The sequence below is a fragment of the Pelodiscus sinensis genome, chromosome 25, assembly GCF_049634645.1.
Source record: "Pelodiscus sinensis isolate JC-2024 chromosome 25, ASM4963464v1, whole genome shotgun sequence".
Lineage (NCBI taxonomy): Eukaryota > Metazoa > Chordata > Testudines > Trionychidae > Pelodiscus > Pelodiscus sinensis.
The window spans coordinates 7056349-7077487 of NC_134735.1; the positions used below are offsets into that span (position 1 = coordinate 7056349).

The 21139-nt window shown below is 42.5% G+C and overlaps 1 protein-coding gene across 4 annotated transcripts in view; it reads right to left on the minus strand.

Moving 5' to 3' along the window:
- Positions 1-21139, minus strand: part of KIAA0319L (KIAA0319 like) — a 68254-nt gene that overhangs the window by 10258 nt on the left and 36857 nt on the right. For all 4 annotated transcript variants that reach the window (XM_075908828.1, XM_075908829.1, XM_075908827.1 and 1 more), the window contains 13 exons: positions 20299-20593; positions 17259-17360; positions 14658-14755; positions 13410-13497; positions 11439-11531; positions 10551-10683; positions 9265-9493; positions 8673-8796; positions 8262-8394; positions 6667-6815; positions 5305-5456; positions 4936-5074; positions 1670-1829 (listed from right to left, as the gene is read on the minus strand). In XM_075908828.1, the coding sequence (XP_075764943.1) occupies positions 1670-1829; positions 4936-5074; positions 5305-5456; positions 6667-6815; positions 8262-8394; positions 8673-8796; positions 9265-9493; positions 10551-10683; positions 11439-11531; positions 13410-13497; positions 14658-14755; positions 17259-17360; positions 20299-20593 (1895 nt within the window). The remainder of the gene's footprint in view (positions 1-1669; positions 1830-4935; positions 5075-5304; positions 5457-6666; positions 6816-8261; positions 8395-8672; positions 8797-9264; positions 9494-10550; positions 10684-11438; positions 11532-13409; positions 13498-14657; positions 14756-17258; positions 17361-20298; positions 20594-21139) is intronic.

Sequence of the window (21139 nt, forward strand, 5' to 3'; positions counted from 1 at the left end):
AAGAGAGTAAACAGACTCTTCCTGGCTCACAGAACACAGACCAAGACCATGCAGCTCTTGCACGAAAGAAGCTCTCATTTTACCTCAAATTGAATATGACAGACAGCCATGGAGACAAACACATGTTCTGAGTTATGTTTTGAGTTATCTGTTACAACAGAACTGCACCTTTTTAGAGTTCTTTTCACTCCATCCATTTACTTAATTATGTTTTACTTGTAACAGGCAAATACATATTGTTTCGAAGAAATGCCTCACTCCCCTGCTCAGAGGAAGAACTGTGGCAACTAGGTTCAAGACAGAGATGGAAAAAATATCGTTAGGACTAAAAGCATCGGTTCATCCATTTCTTGGCTCATCTAATTTTTTTTACGTTTGCCAAAGACAATGAATTGCTCTGCTTTTAACATCGTCATAGGTAGAGTGGACATGCAGGAATCAAGAAAAGGCTGGAAATCAGGAAAGCACAAGGTCTAATCCTGTATTTGCAACTGACTTGTGTGAGACCATGGGTATGTCTCACTATCTTTGTTTCCTCTGATCTTTGAGAGGTGTTTGTAAAGAATAAACATTTTTACTGAACACAGACCAGGACAAAGCTCTACAGACTGCTAATGCTTTCCAGGTGGGCCTATAGTTCTCTAGGGGTGCTTATCTACATGCACTGTCATGTTCTTTAAATCATTCCAGTTCAACAGCTCTCAAACGGCGAGTCGGGCCCCAAAGTGGAAGGTACCCAGAGTTGTCTTAGACTCAGAGATCATGCTTCAGCCCCAGACCGCAGCAACACCCAGGGCTGAAGTTGAAACTGGAGCTGTGCCTAACTGGCCCTTGCCCAAACTGCCAATGAGCGTCAGAGAATTCACCCTGTTCTCAATGTATCCTGCCCAACTGTTTACATTTCACCAAAGCATCTCCTTAGAACACATCAGAGAACATAGGAACTGCAATACTGGGTCAGATCAAAAGTCCATCTATCCCAGTATCCTGTCTTCCAACAGTGTCCAATGTTAGGTGCCTCCAGAGGGAATGAACAGAACAGGGAATCATCAAGTGATCCCACCCCGTTAGGCCCATTCCCAGTTTCTGACAAACAGAGGCTAGGGACATCATCCCTGCCCATCATGGACCAATCCTCCATGAATTTATCTAGCTCTTTTTTGAAGTCTGCTAAAGTCCTGGTCTTCATAACATCCTCTGCCAAGGAGTTCCACAGATTGACTGTGCACTGTGTGAAGAAATACTTCCTTTTGTTTTAAACCTGCTACTTTTTAACCTCTCTTCATATGGCAGCTGTTCCAAACCCCTAATAATTTTTGTTGCCCTTTTCTGAACTTTTTCCAATGAGAAGATATCTTTTCTGAGATGAGGCGAGTACATCTGTAGAAATTCTTCCTAACCTTCAAAAACATCAAGTTACTTTCCCATCTGACCTTGTAATAGACTGCCCCACTGATCTGTAGAATCAAGGACCAAACACAGCAGCAAGCAGGACCTGGCTTTTGGAACAGGAATACCTATCTGACCACTCACATTCACAAATCCGAGTCACTCAAGAGCACACACTTTAAGCAGCATCTCAGCATGCCGTTATCACCCATTCTGATTTCCACTGGAGAGTGAATGTTTCTTGAGTTCACCCTTGTGCAGCTCACTCCATGGCTCCTACCTCTGCTCTGTGTATGGCTGAATCTTTTGAACAGTAATGTCCGAATCCAGGACTCCCAGTAGAACGCCTATCTGACGGATTAACATGCCTTTCTGCCGTTCTGTCAGCTGGCTGACGTTAACATCCAGTATCATCTCCACAAGATTGTTTTTCCTTGGATCTATGGAGAACACAGAACAAGATCATGCAGATCCTTAAGGGCTTTCACATGACAGTGTGGGTGAAAAATCTTAATTGTTAATATCCCCCAGCAAACTTTTATTTGGAGACAAAGTGGAACATCTAATAATGAAGGGATAACAAAGATGACATGGCCTTAATACATAATGGAAAATAGTAAGGCTCTTTGCACTGGGGCTCTCCACATGGAGAATGGGCCAACACCTTCAAAGGCTGTAGAAAAACATAATTGTTGTCTCCTGCCCGCCCCCACACACAGTTTCTCACATGTGTACTATTCTTAGCCGAGTCAAAAGTTCACTACAATAGGAAATCCCATATTCAGAACTATGAGCAAAGAAGACCAGTTAATTTTCCATCAGATGTCTAGTACATTACAGAAGACAGTTCACTACAACTCCTCGGCTCACCTGTGTGGTATTTTCAAAAGGCAAGGCCACACTGGGTCAGACCAAAGGTCCATTTAGCTCATAGAATCATAGAACTGGAAAGGACCTCAAGAGGTCATCAAGTCCAGTCCCCTGCCCTCACGGCAGGACCAAGCACTGTGTAGATCAACCCTGACAGGTGTCTGTCTAACCCGCTCTTAAATATCTCCAGTGACAGAGATTCCACAATTCCCCTGGGCAATTTATTCCAGTGTTTAACCACCCTGACAATGAGGAAGTTTTTCCTAATGTCCAACCTAAACCTCCCTTGCTGCAATTTAAGTCCATTGCCTCTTGTCCTATCCTCAGAGGCTAAGAAGAACAATTTTTCTCCCTCCTCCTTGTAACATCCTTTTAGGTAACTGAAAACCGCTATCACGTCCCCTCTCAGTCTTCTCTTTTTTAAACTAAACAAGCCCAATTCCTTCAGTCTTCGCTCACAGTTCATGTTTTCTAGACCTTTAATCATTTTTGTTGTTCTTCACTGGACCTTCTCCAATTTTTCCACATCTTTCTTGAAATGTGGTGCCCAGAACTGGACAAAATACTCCAATTGAGGCCTAATTAGCACAGAGTAGAGTGGAAGCATGACTTCTAATGTCTTGCTCACAACACTCCTGTTAATGCATCCCAGAATCACGTCTGCTTTTTGTGCAACAATGTCATACCATTGACTCATTTTTAACTTGTCGTCCACTATGACCCCTAAATCCGTTTCTGCAGTACTTCTTCCTAGACAATCGGTTCCCATTCTGTATGTGTGAAACGGATTGTTCCTTCCTAAGTGGAGTACTTTGCATTTGTCCTTATTCAACTTCATCCTGTTTACCTCAGACCATTTCTCTAGTTTGTGCAGATCATTTTGAATTTTGACCCTACCCTCCAAAGCACTTGCAACCCCTCCCAGCTTGGTATCATCTGCAAACTTAATAAGCGTACTGTCTATGCCATCATTTAAATCATTGATGAAGATACTGAACAGTGCCAGTTCCAAAACAAACTCCTGCAGAACCCCACTTGTTAAATCCTTCCAGCATGATCGTGAACTGTTAATAACTACTCTCTGGGAACGACTGTCCAGCTAGTTATGCACCCACCTTATAGCAGTCCCATCTAGGTTACATTTCACTAGTTTATTGATAAGAAGGTCATGAGAAACCATGTCAAATGCCTTACTAAAGTCTAGGTATACCACATCCACCACTTCCCCCTTATCCACAAGACTTGATATCCTATCAGATTGGTTTGACATGATTTGTTCTTTACAAATCCATGCTGGCTGTTACCTATCACCATATTTATTATCTTCCAGATGTCTACAGATGGATTCCTTAATTACTTGCTCCGTTATCTTCACTGACAGAAGTTAAACTGAATGGTCTGTACTTTCCTGGGTTGTTTTTATTTCCCTTTTTACAGATAGACACTGTATTTGCCCTTTTCCAGTCTTCTAGAGTCTCTCCCGACTTCCATGATTTTCAAAGATAATAGCTAAAAGCTCAGATACCTCCTATATCTGCTCCTTGAGCATTCTATGATGCATTTCTCTGGTGACTTGCAGACATCTAATTGTTAACTAGTTCTTTTATTTTCACTTCTAAACCTACCGCATTTCCACTAGCATTCTCTATGTTAGACATCTCATCACCATCCACCTTCTTGATGAAAACCAAAACAAAGAAGTCATTAAGAACCTCTGCCATTTCCAAGTTTGCTATTATTGTTTCTCCCTCTTCACTGAGCAATGAGCCTACCCTGTCCTCTTGCTCCTAATATACTTGTAGAACATCTTCTTGTTACCCTTTATGCCTCTAGTTAGATTTAGCTGGTTTTGTGCCTTTGACTTTCTAATCTTGCCCCTACATACCTGTGTTGTTTGCTTATATTCATCCTTTGTAATTTAACCCAGTTTCCATTTTTTATACAACTCATTTATTATTTTTAGATCATATAAGATCTCCCGGTTGAGCCAAGGTTGTCTCCTGCCATACTTTCTATCTTTCCTACATAGTGGAATAATTAGTTCAGTATCCTATCTTCTGACAGTGGCCGACCTGGTGCCCAGGAGGGAATGAACAGAACAGGCAATAAAGTGATCCATCCCCTGTCGCCCAGTCCCAAGTTCCAACAAAAAGAGGCTATGGGCACCATCCCTGTCCATCCTGGATAACAGCCATTGATGGACCTTTACTCCAAGAATTTATGGCATCTGTATAACCTGCACTGCTATTTCACCTTTCATCTGAGCCCCTCAAAGCACTAAGATATTATCTAATTCCCAAAAGTTACACTTATTCTATCTGACACACTAGAGAGACTGCATTGAAATAGCGTGTCCAGAGGCTAATGTTCATCAGGCATAATGATCCACATCATTTAATCAGCTCCCTCTAAATTTATATTCTAACTTTGTCGGCTCTTAATGGATTTTGGTTCATTCCAAATACAGAGACACAATTTGCTGCAGCTGATTCTGTCATTTCAGAGCATACATCAAGGTACAGAGTTCCTAAACAAGATCTGCAATAAGAATCCTTTGTTGTTACTAAGATCCTGGGTATTCAAACCTGCTTTTGTCATTGCCAGGAAAGGAGCATTCATGGCAGGATACTCCAATTTAGAAAGGATCTCCATGGTGCAAAAAACAACAGGACTCACCAGCTTTGACTTCCACTGTGGTCCTCTCTGCATCACTCTCTCCTTTGGCATCCATCACTTTCAGATGAAACGTATACGTCCCTTCCACCAGGTTGGAGAGGAAAAGCACGGGGTGGTGGTCTGAATTATTTAACACCTCCTGGGAATGTGAACAAAACACACATTAGGAAACACACAAGGCCGCTACAGATTTGACCTCTATACAGCATACTGGGATGCATCGCTCCATGTAGCAATCAGCGTGCAGGAACCAATGTTATACACTTCCAGGAGCTACTTGCCAAAGAGTCTAGCAAAACCTCCCTACATCCTCCCTACTCACGCAATACTGAATATTCCCTTTACAGAGACCATATTTGCAGCACTCACCCCCGCCGCTGGACTCCCCTCATCCCGAGTCCACAGGTAGCTGACAATTCCCTTATCATCCCAGGATTTGGATCCATCCAGGGCTGCTGTGTTTGTAGGCAGGGTGATGACCACATTCCCAGCAATCTTCGCTATTGGTGGCTTGTTTATCTCTAAATAAACAGAAAGAAAATGGGGAAGAGACTTTGCTAGACCTTAAATGGAAAGTATAGCGCCCGGTGCTGTGCTGTAACCTAGGCACCTGTAACTTGCAGGGTCTGATTGGACCTAGGTACTCCAGGCATGTTTGAACCTCTGCCCAGTACGGTGCTGGGAGGGGACACTGGAGTTCCTGACCAGACTCATACTAAGGATCCATGGCAATTTTTGTAAGAATAACTGTTAATGGCAAAGTCCTGGCTGAATTCTGAACCAGTGAATTCCCTCAAGTAGCAGCAAGAGAAACTGATCATACTGACGTACAGGAATAGGAATTACCAGACTGGATCTAGTCCAGTATTCTGTCTTTGTCAGGTGCTACCACCAGATGAGCGAGAGGAAGGTGCTGAAAACCTCACAGTTGACAGGTAACAGTCTGCCTCACAAAGGTCTCATCCTAATACAGACTGGCTTAAGCCCAAGCATGAGATTTCATAACCTTCGAAACCTCTCATTATAGCATTAACTGTTATAACGGGATATTCTTGTTATGTGTATAAAGCCCTCTATGACTCTTGCTAAGGTTTTAGCCTCAATGACATCTGAAGACAATGAAATCCAGAGTCTCGTTATACTTTGTGTGAAAAAAACATTATCAGGCTTGAATTCAACACCATTTCATTTCAGTTACAGTCCTCTTGTTCTTGTATTAAGAGACTAGGAAAACAAAAGTTACTGATCTCCCTTTCTCTAGGCCATTTGTTATTTTATATGCTTGTATTATGCCCTCTTCTAGTCCTTTCTAAACACTCTCAAATTTTGCAATTGCTCTTCAAATGAGAGTTTTTCAAGGCCTCCAGCCTTTTTTCTTCTTATGATTACTTTTATTTATTTGTATTATTGTGCTTAAGAGCCTCAGTCATGAACCATGATCCCACTGTACAGATGCCGTAGAAACAGAATTAAAGAAGTTGTGGCGCTTCTCTGAACCCCCTCCAACTCCAGTGTTCTTTCTGACACAGAGTAGTTTACCCCATGCCAACTACTGCTGTGTATAAGGACATTAGAACATTTCCCATATTATTTTCCATCCTGTTCCCTAGGCACTTTGATTTTTTTTGAGCACAGCTTTTCAGTGAGCAGAGATCTTCACTGATTGCCCTCAGTGATTGCATAGTCAGTCTTCTGATGTTACTGTTCACTTCCAAGCACAACTGGACATACCTTCTTTGACAATGACATTAACTGAGCTCTGGCTTTGCAAGTTCCTTTCATCTTTGACAGTCAGTGTGAATTCATATGTTCCATCCTGAAGCCCAGTTACGGTAGCAATGCTGCTGTTGGCATTCTCTAGTTTTACACCATCTGGTCCCCTAGGCAAAACAAAAGCGCATTAGACTGTATTCTTTAAACAAGATTGGTCTAACACCAATGAAGAGGGGATATAAACTAACAACAATTAGAGATGTAAAAAAAACCAGCTAATAACGTCACTGTGTAACCGTTAAAAATCATAATAGTTACATGCTGAGGGCTCTGCAGTATAAATCTTATACTGCAGAGCCCGTAGCGCAGCTGGCTCCCCAGGAGTGGGGCCAGTAGCCAGTGCATGTCAGGAACTGGTTTATGCCGGCTCCACTTCTGGGGAGCCAGCTGCTGCCCCATGCTGTAGGCTCTGTATCAGAGTCCACAGCACAGGGTGGCAGCTGGATTCGAGCACGTACCGGCTCCCGACTCTGCTCCCAGGGAGCTGGCTGCCACTCCAGACTGCTGGCTTTGTATCAGAGCAGTCAGCTCCTCGGGAGTGGGGCAGGGAGCTGGCGTGTAACTGTAATGGAAACCAATAAGCTTATTGGTTATGCTTATGCTTATTGGTTAACCATTTAAATAGCTACACTCTTACATCCCTATTAACAATAAGCATAGTTACCAGGTAATATCCCTGTACCTCAGCAGGAGATAAGATACTGGAGTGTATAAAGAAAAATTTATTTCTTCCAAACTCAGGCAATAAGATAGTAAAATGGGTAAATCCCACATACATTATACTCTGCACGATCTCAGGGGGTCTAGGGGAAATTAAACGTGCCAACATTCCCCAGGCCAAAAGTGCTTTGTTAGCATTTACTGAATGCAAATGACTGTTAGAAAAAATAGCTTTATGGTAATTGCACAACGAGCAAACAGTGAAAATATTATAGCAATTACAGCTCCTTTTACAGCAGAAACTTTGCACACAGCTTGCATTTTTGGGCTAACACAAAACCAACAGTTACATGTAGAAGTTATCTATAGGCTTTGCTCTAAACTTCACAAAGTAGTCAGAGCTTTCTAGGAGAAGACTGACAAGGACCAAAATTAATAGGGCTGCAGGAGAAGAAATGCTATTTGTGGTCAAGAAGGTGGTGCAAGACGACCCCATTTAAAATAAAAAAGGAGTGTCCATTAGCCCAAATTCTCATTTACACTGTTAGTGTTAAGGGGCTTTTTAAAGTGGGTGAGGTCTTTTAACACTATCAGAAATGCAGTGTAAATGAGAATCAGGCCTAAAGAGTTTAATGCTAAGCTAAGATATTCCTAATGCTTAAACAAACTTAGGGTTAGGGTCAAGCTTTGCTGGAACCCTTTGGTTCATATGTTACTTATGCTTAGGGCTCCAGCAAGGCGTACACTGGGGCTCTTCAATCAACAACCTAATCACAGTCCCATTGTAGTTACTGGAAAAACTCCCATTGAATTCAATGGAACCAAGATTTTAACCCCGGTATATTTTAAAACTCAAGTTTAAAGCTACCGATGCTCCCAAGTTTGATACAGACCTTGTTTTTTCCCAGAGGAAAGAAACTATCTTCTGGTCGTCTGAGCTCTTGCTGCCATCTAGAGTGGTGCTGTCAACAGGGAGGGTCAGTTCTTTATCTGGACCAGCATCTGCTTTGGGGGGCTTATTGTTCTCTAGCAAAGGATTGCAGATAAAAAAACAAGAGGAAATGCAATCAAACACGCTGATTGTTCTGTGAGGCAAAGTTTGGGCTTGTTTACTCATAGATACTTAGTTCAGTAGAAGCCTTAGACAGATATTACCCCTATCCCACGCTTAGAGAAAGTGAAGCACAGAGGGTTGGTGAAGTGACAGTCAAATTAGAAGTGTTTTGGTAGAGTTGGGAGTTAGCGACAGCAATCTTGCCAGCTGTGCCTGGCAACAGCCCAGTTTAATAATAATGAGAACTTACCAGGCTGCACTATTACAGTGACTTCAGCGGTGGACTGGTGACCTGCTGAATCAGTCACCGTTAGCTGGTAGGTGTAATCACCTTCTTGCATTGCAGAGAGCTGTAAGATTGGTGTCCTCACACCCTTTGAGAAAACAAGTTAGAGCATTAGGATAACTCTTGACACTGGAGGGGTCAGAGATATGAAGGGCCAGAACCAGTACTGGGCAGAAAATGGCTGCTTATTATCACTGATCACATAGATGGGGCCCACAAGTATGCATAGCATCAAACCAATAAGTAATGTACAACTCAATTTGTAAATGAAGATAATATCCACACCTTGGAGCATGATGGGAGAGTAGTGAAGTGAGATACCAAGAGGAAATGGGGAAGACTTGAATAAGGCTAAATGAGGCTGTTAGTGCAGCCATCAAATCTGATACCATCTTAAAATGTATTTAGGTTTAAACATACACTGATATTTAATCAACACACAGACTTGCATGGATTATAAGAGATGTTTCTGCATACAAACTAGACCTTAAAGTGGCTACATCACAGAACAATGGATAAGCACTATGTAGGATGTTAGGGGGAAGTCTCCACCTACTTGCATCTCCATCACCTTTCCTTTGCTACTGGGACTGAGTAACCATTCGTAGCTGACAATGCTATGATCATCAGTGCTCTGGTTCCCATACAAGGTGATCGAGTTTTGGGGAAGCGTTATCACTTGGTTTGGACCTGCATTCGCCACTGGAGGATAATCCACAGCTTTATTCACAGTCAAGCTTGCAGTGGTAGAGTTGCTGGCACCATCTGAATCCACTACCGTTAGGCTAAAGAACAAAGATTAAAAATGGAGAGGTTAGGGTGATAAGCAAAGAGCTCAAATGCAAAGGGACAAAAGAGTCTGGATTTAACTTAGGAGTTAGAAATCTAGAGCTACTTTGCTATGGGATAGAAGCCTTTGCTCTGCAGAGTAGTGGAGCCAAACACAGTTTAAGTCAACTGTGCAGTTGCAAAATAAGCTTCACAAAAACATGTAATGATAAGGGCAGAGCACAATGTTCCACAACCAAATCCGTCCCCCTCCTAATATCCATCACCTAGTTACAAATGCAGAGAAATTTCACAAAACAAGATTTTTCCAATACCCTGTTAAAAGTCACACCCTTTGTACTGGAAATGCAGGGCTTGTCAGTTTTAAAAGCACATGTTTATTTCAGCTATCTATCATTACTGTGGTAATGATGTTCGTAAGCAGAAAAAAGGCACAAAGTAAGACAGTCTTCTACTAAAACTTGAGCCCCAGTTTCTACTCGGTAACCTATCACACTGCTGTATATAAAAGGTATTCTGTTCATGCGGGTACTGAGTTATATCGTGTGTCATACTATTAATTAGACCCATTGCTGTGTTTAGCATTGACTCCACAGCAAATTAAAAATCAAAGGAAATATATACCTTCCTTGTCTCAAGCTGATGGCAAAATAAATCAATCACTACATAACTATCCACCGATTTGTACAAATACATAAGTCTAAAAACATGTTCATTGTTAATTAACACATTATATTCAGAGTAGAATATTTAAGTAATTTAAGTATTTTCTCCTGAATGTAGGATAAACTATTTTTGGAACTTCAAAAGACATTTTAGTAGTTCTCTTGTATGAAACTCTCCTTTTTCTGCTAGTCTTCTACTGATGCTACACATTTAAAAAGTCAGTCAGGTATTTTTTAATCTTTACTCAAGTGACATAGTATACACCTCTATTAGCAACTGATCAGAAAGCTCCTGTATCACAAGAGGGCAAACCACAACATAGGATATAATTAACTAAAGAAATTCATAAGAAACCTGGACTAATTAAGTGCTTTATGCAAAACTTACCTGAATGTGTAATTCCCAGGTACCAAGTTGGTCAGTTTTAATATGGCAGTATCAGTGGATACCTTCTCCTCCCGTAGTGGTCCCTTCAATTCTTCCCAGTGGAAACTGACAATTCTATCATCATCAGTGCTTTCTAATCCAATAAAAAACATGTCACAGGAGTCTGGTTTCATGAGGCCACATTTCAAATAAAGAGTTTTGGTTCTTTATACACAAGTTTGGAGAGTGAAGGTTCTTTTCCCAATCCCTAGCTACAGATCTTTCTCAATTATATTGGTTTGGTCAAATTGTGTATGCTGTACCCTGTTTTTGCAGGCACACATGTCTTTCCCAGGGAATGATATTGGTTTTGGGCAGGCAATGAGACAAAACTGAACAAGTTTAAAAGGAAAGCTTGGCAGAGTTTAACAACAAAATTGAAGGATCAAATTGAGTCTATTTAAAAGTGGTGGCTCTCTGTGTTAAGTTGCAAACGTATCAGTTAGCCAGTTTAGCACACAAATACACCACTTTTGAATAGACTCTTTTGATTCTTTGTACCTCAGTCAGGCTTCAATTCTTTTGGGTCTTCCTATTTCAGGAACTCACCATGGCAAGAGCTCCCACAAGGGAGACCTTGTGTTTAGGCTGGTGTGTGCCAAATGAGGATAGAAATTGGCAACAGAGCACCAAGCTAACAGGAATCACAGGGAAAACCTAACAAATAATTAGGATGAGTTAACTGAGTTTCCAGCAAAAATAAAGTCAAAGTCTTGTGTGTGGTTATGAATGGGCTCTTTCCACTAAAACGTGGCTCGTCTACTCCATCTTAATATGACAGAGTCTGATCATTGCCTGAGTGGACAGCCAGCCTCAGCTTGCAGGATCACATTTGATAAGGTTACTCACGGCTGCCATCGATGACAGTAGAGGTGGTTGGCAGTGAAATCTCTTGGGACTGTGGTGACACAACAGCCACAGGAGGCTGATTCACACGAGGTTCTGTGACAACAACAGCACCATGACAATGTTGTTTACAGGTAGATCGATGGTACAAACGTAAGACAAAGAACTCTGCAAAACTGTTCAGATTGCCCACCAGGGGCTGCTAAAGTAATATATGCCGCATATTCCTTCTGCTCCTTGCAACTCTATGCCCAATCTACTCAGTTTGCTAACAGAATTGCCTTTATGGTCCACCTCAGAAAGACCAAGAGAAGAGAGGTCCAAAGTACAGCTGTGAAACACAGCCGCTCCCTTAGACTGCTGATAATAACAATAGGTCTGTGATAGGCATGCAATGATTACAGCTCCCAACTCTCTGGGATTGAACACTGCACTATCCAACTAGTTACATACCAACCTGAATGGCTGTGCTTACAGGCGAAGGGTTCTAAAAGAAAGGTGCCGGTGCTCATGCAGGGATTATGACACTGTCTTGTCACTATCAACTCTAGAGCATCAGGCATTCAGAATGTGTTGTTTTGTAACCAGCTGGGCACCTATGATCACTCAGATGAGTTCAGCCACTATGAAAAAGGAGCAATTTAACAACTATGCTAGGCAAGCTACAGGTTTGTTGTTTACATTCAAATGGGCAGGGCTCGCCAAACCACGATGAGCCCCACTCGCCAGTCGCGTGGTTCGGCACGCTGCGCATGCCAGCTTATAATCTACTCGCTACGAGCGAGTAGATTACATTAATTGTTGAGCCCTGCAAATGGGCTATACATTTGCTCAGGTCAAAGGGGACATCTAACAATACTGAAAAGCCTAAACCTCCCCACTTGCAAATTGTTGGGAAGGCAAGAATATTACTTTATCTTACAAAGTTTGAGGAAAGAAGGCGTTTGAAGCTCAAGAAAAGGTTCTTTTGTATAAACAAGGGAGACACTGAATGTTCAATATAATCACAACAATGAGTCAGGAGGTTTGAATCTCTGACCTGCTAAAGCCCAATCTAACATCCCTCCCACTTTTTCTCCCTCTGTAAGCAGACCTTTATCTGGAAATGAAGCCTTAGCTGATGATATCTCGAAGTTTACTGTATACATTAGGGGTTTTCAAACTATGGGTTGTAGCTTGTAAGGGAAAGCCGCTAGCTAGCCGCTAGACACTTTGTTGACCTGCACCTCCACAGGTACAAGCGATCATACTCCTATTGGCTGAGGATCACCGTTCCTGGCCACTGGGAGCTGCAGAAATGTTGCGGACTGCGACACTGCTTCCCGCAGCTCCCATTAGGTGGGAACAGTGATCTTTAGCCAATGGGAGCTGCGATTGCCCATGCCTACAGAGGTGCAGGTAAACAAAGGGTCTCGTGGTCAGCTAGCGGCTTGACTTTACGAGCCACGACCCAGGGTCTGAAAACACTTGTTGTACACAACACAAACCCACTGCAAAAACAAATCCTGGTAAAGCATGCTGCCGTCAGGAATGAGATTTGATTTAAGATGGCTGCAGATGGGGATAATACTTCTTACTAGAAGGGAAAAAACCCACAGCGTTTCAAAGATCGGGCTTCATCCCCCATCCCTGCTGCCCTAGGTTTTTCCCTTGGTGCAACTAGTCTGTTAGAGTGGTGCTTTTCCTAGGAGCACTAGCATGCTAAATATTTCTGCAGCAGTGCTCCACAACTTGTGTCATATGTTAGTGTTCAATAGATTGACACTCAGTGTAACATAGCTAGGTATACAGGAGATAGCTTTTCATTTCAGAAATAAATTTCTCTCTCTCAACGTCTAACGTGCACGCATGCACTCTCTCTCTCTCCCTTTGTCTTTATTATGTTAAGCCAAAGCCAAGCCCAGCAAACAAAATGCCACAATACAGTTGCCAAATTAAAAACTTATAGGGATACAATCCAGCCACTGAACTTACTTGGGTTAACTGTCACATTCACGTAACCTTCCCCGTGTGCATTTTCCCCATCAACTATCACTTTGAATTCATACAGACCAACGGTGAGCTGGAAAGGAAATGAAAGAAGTTACTGACAATCTGTCAAGAGCAATTAAGAGGTCAGCCAACCATCCCCATATTGCATCCTGATACAGTGTTAGTAGCACAGACCAGAGGAAACAACGTTTTGGTCTATACATGCAAGGCAGAGGGTTTCTACTCCAAGGCAATTTAATGGATTTTTCATCTCAACAACTCCACCATAAATTAAAAGACTGATGTTTCCCATTGCCCCTGATGAGATAGGGTTGTCAACTAGGATAGATTTTCTAGCAACAGTTGATGACCAACAGAAGAAGCGTTACAGAGCTCAGTTCAGGTATCCTGGCCAAATCACAGAGCAGAGGAGAGAAAAAGTTTACACAGGAGGAACTCTTTCATTTGGCCTTCACGGACAAATGGATTTTACCCATATTATGGCTCAGCCAAGGCTTCCTTCACTTCTCTAAATCCCCAGAAGTCTAGAATTGCATGTGTTTGGAGAAGAGAAGACTGAATGCTAAGGCTCTATGCTGAATGGCAAATGTGGGGTTGAGAGCAGAGGAGGGACCCTGCATACTGTTATGGCTATAGCACTGTTTTTTTCTGAGCGCAGTGTTGGAGCAGAAGTGATACTTCTTTTACTGGGGAGATTCCTGTGAGAAGTGTTATATTCTCAAGCTGTTTAAAAAAATCTTCTTGTTAAAAATTCCCACATCTCTGTGGAAAAGACTGATCCTTTCAATCTCCTATAAAACACCATACAGCAAAGGTCAGGAAGCTAGAAGAGCTGATGACATTAATAAAACTGTGCAGCACCCCCAAATACTGGCAAGATGGGGGAGTATGTAAAGTGGGTTTTCAAAATAATCTCACTACAGACCAGCTTCATGGGGAAAGGCCTGTTCTTGAATTTTATTACTAGCTGCCATTTTAGGGTTTTAATGCTGCTCTTCAATCTGTCTCTTCTTTATCACAGATTTTATTGCACTACATTCAGCTCTTCTTTATGAAACGTTTAGCTACAAGTCTTTCAGCCAAACACTGGCAGCCTGCCAGTCATGCAATTTCCTCTTTATTCGGAAATAACATGCAAGTCCTTGGTGGCTGACAGGGTCTCTGTCTTCTCTGTTAAAGGGAATCACCCTGCATGATACACAGCAGGACAAGAAGCAGGCAGAGCTTCACCTTAGATAACTTGAGGGTCTGGGTGTGTTTGCCTTCCATCTCTCCACTGTAGTCTTTTGGATGAGTAATCAGCCCCCAGTCATAGGTGTAGCTGGTTCCTAAAGGAAGGAGAATTTCAGAGACCACATAGTTAAAGGAGCATTTAAAAAAGGGAGAGAAGAACAGGTGCTAAGTCTCTGCTGCTGCACATTGGGGAAGTCCTGGTCTATACTGCACCACCACTTTTTTTGGGAGCTAGTAATGCTTTTATACCTCATTAAGGCAGTGGTGGGCAACCTGCGGCCCATCAGTGTCCTATGTGTGGCCCACAAGACCGTTGCCCACACACAGGGTTGCCAGATTTCACTGGTTTCTGTCTGCATATTTTTTCCTACAAGTATTACTAAAGTGACATACACGTAAAGCAAAGACATGTCCCACTATATCCAAAGTAAGTGCTGCTGCAGTTCAGTCGGCACACCCCACAAATTCTAGGTACGCAAACGCAATTAGCAAAACTACCCTGTCCAGGGAGACTATCTTGGTTATGACAATCTTGCAGCCCACTGTCATGGAGGGCCCACTCACTAGTGTAGGTTGCCATCACTGCTTTAAGGAGTTAAGGAGATTTAAAATGATCACACCTGCAGAGTGCAAGGAAAGAAGAGAGGATTACTGCGCTCAAATCCTGCAGAACACCTGTCTGAAAATTTCACCCTTGACATCATAAACAAAAAAATTGTCCATTTCACTAGCATTACACTTGTCACACCAAGTCCCTCTCTACTTCTGCTTCCAGGTCCTCTGTTGTCATTGTGGGTAGAACTATAAATAAGCTTATCACAAGCAATCTCTGAATAATTTTCACTTCTTAGGTTCAAAACACAACTGAACAGACTCACCACTCTTTTGGTTTCTCAGTTTCCCCCTTCTCAGGCCTTGTCTACACTAAACAGAAGATCACTTCTGCCATGATAGATCTTCATGTGTTAGATTTAGGGAGTCTGGTAAAGACTCGCTAAATCAAACTGAGAGGAAGGGAAGCCAACAGGGAGTGTTTGCTCCCATCAGCCTCCACTGTGGGGACTCCGCCAAGCTCAGTTTAAGGTAAACTAACTCCAAATACATAGATGGAGTTGCGTAGCTTAAGCCGAGATTTCGGGTCTAGTGTAGACCTTGCCTCAGTGTAGCAATCCCTAAAAGCCACAGCTTTGGCCACCAAATCAGAAGTCAATTGCTACAAGCTGATAACATTCCTAACAGCACGTGTTATCAACTGACATTGAAGAACCACTCACTTCTTATGGGAAAGTATGACATTACAAATGCTCCTAAACCTGATCTTACTTGGGACTACACACTTCTAGTGTCTGTATTTCTGCCCCTTGCTATTATAGGAGGCAGCAAGGTCTAATGTTTAGGACAGGGGACTCACTGGGAGAACGCGGTCAAATCACATCTGTGCCTCAGCTAACTTCCCTGTAAAATGGAAAATTCCATTATCTTTATGAAGAACTTTGAGACTCTCCATTGAATCACATATTCTATGTGCAAAGCATTATTATTAGGTCAAAGGATGTTTGTATTTCAGGTGAGGTAAATAAGAACAGCTGAGTTCAAGGAGCAAGTCTCTTATCTGGGTGCAAACACTGTAATGCAATGTCATAATAGATTTCTGTAAAAGTTTTGTTGTCAGAGACCTTAGAACTTCAGTTTAGTGAAGAAAGTTTTCAGGAAAGCAAGATTCCACTTCTGTGCAAAATTCCATTCCAATGAACAACTACTTGCCACAGTTTTCTGTAATATTTCACATAGGTGAAGGCATACAGTCTGACAGCCCAGGACAACAAAAACAGTCCAGACAAGTAAAATATCTTCACTGCCCATGGGGTCAACTGCTAATCCGGATTAAAAATTCATATATATATGAATTTTTAATCCGGATTAGCAGTTGACCCCATGGGCAGTGAAGATATTTTACTTGTCTGGACTGTTTTTGTTGTCCTGGGCTGTCAGACTGTATGCCTTCACCTATATATAAACTTTTAATCCGGGTTAGTCATTTACCCTCTGGGGGTATATCTCTGCCTATGTATTTCCCTGCCTCTGTAATTTCCACTCCAATGCATCTTATGAAGTGGGTTTTACCCATGAATGATCATGCTCTAATAAATCTATTAGTCTCTAATGTGCCATCGGACTCCTTGTTGTTTTCTCAGCTATTTGTTCATCCTTATGCCTAAATCTGTATGGCTACAAGAAGAGAAAATTGTGATAGCCAAAAATATGGCTATCTGTTGACAACCATGTTGTCCTTGGAAGGGGAGAAATATTAATCTGAAACCAGGTTTTCCTAGCCTGCACTGCAGTTTTTTAAAACAATGGTTTTCCAATCAGGTTGTCACACACTTATGAGCAAGAAGAATATCCTCATTCTTGCTGAGTAAAAACAAGTCTGAACAGAATTTCCTGCATTCAGCTACTCATTTCTGAGCCAGCTCATACTGCAATGTGATGTTTAGATGGGAGAGACTTTCAAGATTTTCCCTATTTAACAAAGCATTTATGTATTGTTTGTTTCTTCGTCATCACACACTTTAAGAGGTCCCAATGAAGTCTTACCCATTGGAGGTTCAGGAAGGACAAATGCATTTAACTGAACTTCATTCTTTGGCAAGGTCACTTCGACGTTGTTTCCTGCAGAAACTACCAGCTCCTTCATAACTGAGAAGGAGGGAGAATTACAGCATTAAAAGAAACAGGAAAAAATATATACACACATACACATCAAAAGAGTGTTCGCTTCAAAGCTCGTGGAATAAAAGCAAGCTGCAAAATGGCTGTATTTGCAAACATCACTCACTGCAATTGCTGTTTCAGGTTTCGGCCTAGTACTGAATGCAAAAGTCAACGGGGCTTCACAGATTTGAGGGAAGCCTAGAATTATTCAGGTACCTCCCACTCTTTGGGGCGACTGTAATTTCTGCTGGTTTTCTGAAAAGCTGAAATGGAACCCTGGTGCCTAGTACAGAGAGGCCTCTATTCAAGATGATTCAGCAGGGATGAGAAGGGCTCAGCAGATAGAGTTTCAGGAAAGAATCCAACTCCTCTTGAATGGAAGGGGGAAACAAGAGCTGCTATTTACTGAACTGCAATTTCAGATCTTTACAAATATATGAAGAATTCAAGGTATTCTCAGCTGAAAAAATAAAAGTTCTTTGGGAGCTAAAAAGATTTACTAAAACAAGCTGCCCAAATGCCACAATTTCATGCTGTTCTAACCAATGTTCATTCTATTTTTTTCCATCCAGGTACAGAATAAATTTTGTTATGTGCACTGAGGCACGTGCAAATGTACACCACCAACAGAAACAAAAACCTAGCTGTGGTTGCTCTGCTAATCAGCTGGACGACACTGAAATTTCTCCTGAATGGCCACATAAGTGCACAATTTGTATGGAACGCTGGTTCTAACCCTAAATATGAGGTTATTCCATTTACTTTGATTTTTCTTCTCATCTTCCCAATCAGGAAAAAAAAGATCAGTTGCATTTCTTATGCACTCTTTTCCAAAGCTGACTCAAGAGAAATGACTGATTTTGTTCTTACAGGTGACTTGACAAAGGTAGGGGAAAACAGGATTTGTGGACTTTTCTGCTTCTTTATATACAAAGACTTAAAAAGGTGATAGTTTTTCTCAGAGTATTTTCTGCTCTCATTTTTTTAAATCCTGGGGATGGAGAGGGGTTGAGAAAAAAAATAAGAAAAAGAGGAAGTCTGTTCTTCTCTGGAAACTTATTAGGATCTCAGAGATGTACACTGGGAGCTATTTTAAAAAGATAGGGAGACTGAATATTTAAACTCCCATCTGATTATTAGTTAAATAGTTAACCAAAGAAACCTAACTTCCTTCTTCTTTCAGTTACTCAACCTCTTGCAATATCATAATTCTATAAGTCTTCCAATCACACACAGAGTGTCCCAAGAGAAAAGGAGAACTGGATTTCTAACAGAAAAAAAAAACAAGTAGATAAAACCTCCAATCCTTTTTTTGAAAATAACATTTCAGGTCTCCTTTATATTTTATAAAGGAGCAGACACACACTAGCCAAATATTTTCCTATGAAGGTCACTTTTAAGGCATTTAATTTAACTAGTGAGTGTGTGTGGGGTTGAGTGGAGGGTAGCTTTTAAAAAAAGACTAGCAAACTAGTTAGTTCAGATAGTCAATTGGCTTTCTTGCCTATTGTGTCGAAATCTTTCCTTTCCACTGTACGATCTGTCAATTTTCAGGGGTAAAATACATCCTATACAGGCCGGCCAATGGAGGCAGGGGCAAAGCAAGCAACTGTCCTGGGGGGTCAGGGATTCAACCCCAGCTGCTACTGCAGTAGCAATTGGAGCCCCAGGTTCTTTAAAATCGCCTCCGGAGCCCTGCACAGTGCACTTTGGGCAGTGCTGAGTGCTGCCTGGTAGAGGCATTGTGCACTCTGGGTGCACGTGTGAATAGGAATATGGCACTGTGCTGCAGCAAGACATGGTTAATGACCAAGTGTACTGCTTCTGCATGGCTGAACAATACATTGACATTTCAAGGGAAAAAAAGTCATACCCCATTATGAGTAACCACCTCACAGATTTCCTCTTAGCTGGATGGAGAGCAGTGTACAGCAGATAGTTGCTGAAACAAGGTTTCACGCTAGGGAGGTTAAATTTAGATGAATTTGAATCGACTATTTAATTAGTCGATAAGGGCGCCTCTGCCTTTGAAGTGTAGCAACGGCCTCAGAGCTGTTGCTACACTTCAAAGGTGAAAGTGCTGCGTGGAGCAAGGGGCCAGTGGGGGACTCAAGCTATCTCCTGCTGGCCTAGGGCTCCCTGTGGTGTTTCAAAGGACAGCGCCACATGGAGCCTGGGGTCAGCGGGGGAGTCCCCAGCTGATCCTGGGCTCCACGGGGGAGTCCCCAGCTGACCCTGGGCTCCACGCTGTGCTGTTGCTTTGAAACACTGTGTGCAACCCAGGGCCAGCTGGGGATGGCACTTGGGGTTTCAAAGCAGCAGTGCCGCATGGAGCCCGGGGTCTGGCCCTGGGCTCCATGTGGCGCTGCCACTTTGAAGCACCCCCTCTTCTTTCCCCCCACCCTTGTTGCCTCTTTCTGATAGAGGCAGCAAGGGGGAGGGGGAAAGCTATCAGTGTGTTGACTATCCGATAAGTATTTGCTTATCGGATAGTCGACTAGTCGTTCACATCTCTATTTCATGCCACTGAAACTCGTGTCAGATCTCTATTCCCTTTACAGTACTGGAAACATCATGTCTGAGCTGCATTTGGAGAATAAATTCAGTAGACACAGAGATCTGCAATTTTAAAAACAGGATCCCATCTCATAGCCCTAGGGTCTGCCAGGGATTCCCAGGGGCGTGTTCAAGGTCTGTCATGGGCCAGGAGCCCTCAGGATCCCAGCCCCCATGCCAGGACCTCCAGGATGGGATAAAAGTTCTAACTGACAAACATGTTGGAAGAGACCCCTTCAATGCTCTCTTGGAGAAATTGTATTCAGCTACTGTCCCACGGTAGTGGCTTTACAGTGCTTTAATGTCTGATCAGTTGCTCAGTGGGATAGTCTGTTTTTGGAAGGTGCTGCAAGGTGCACTCTCTCACCTGGCACTGGTACTGGGGTGCTTGATGAAGTGGCAGGGATAGCCCGGACTGTGGTAACATTATTGTTGGTGGGGACACCGGTGGGCACAATGGTAACAGTCTGCATCTTCACCATGCTTTTCTCCTGCAAAGTGCTGATTGTAGGGAGAATCTCTTCTAAGGAGTGAGGCTGGACGGAAGTGTTGTTTGACTGCTTGGGTTTCTCAGCCTTGCCAGTGGCAGTCAAGCCCAGTGCGATGGGGCTGGAAAAGGTTGCCAACACAGGGAGTTCTGAGGTGGATGTCCCTGCATGAGCCTGGAAAGAAGAGAACGTCTCAGTCTGAAACTGGATGCCAATTTAGTTTTTAAACTCAAACTGACCCCAAATTCCCCTCATATCTGCACAATCCAGTGCCTTTAGAATATTCACGTATTCCTCCTAAAATTAGGGAGTAATAGGCCCCACTCCATAACTATTCTCCTATTAATAGGAAGCTTTACAGCTTCCTTTCCTTTTTCTAACACTGCTACTATCTGTTTTTGCCCACCCTACACTTCCCCTTCAGCTCTTTCTCCAGAACAGCTAAGTTGTTTCCAGCTCGGCTGCATACAGCTTAGCCCTCTTAGAGTGAAATACATCCACTGTTGCAGCATAGCAGGTGCTAAGGCAGGCTCCATAGAAGGTGCTGAGGTGCTTGCAAGCCTTGAATGAGCAGAGTTACAGGAAAGTAAGCCAAATACATTAAAGCAAGGAACCAGATTTCCCTGTGGTAGTTTGTCATCACATATTCCTATTTCTGAACTGAGACGTGGGCTGCTCTGAAGGAGAAGAATTCTATCAGAATCTTTGTGCTTTAAGAAT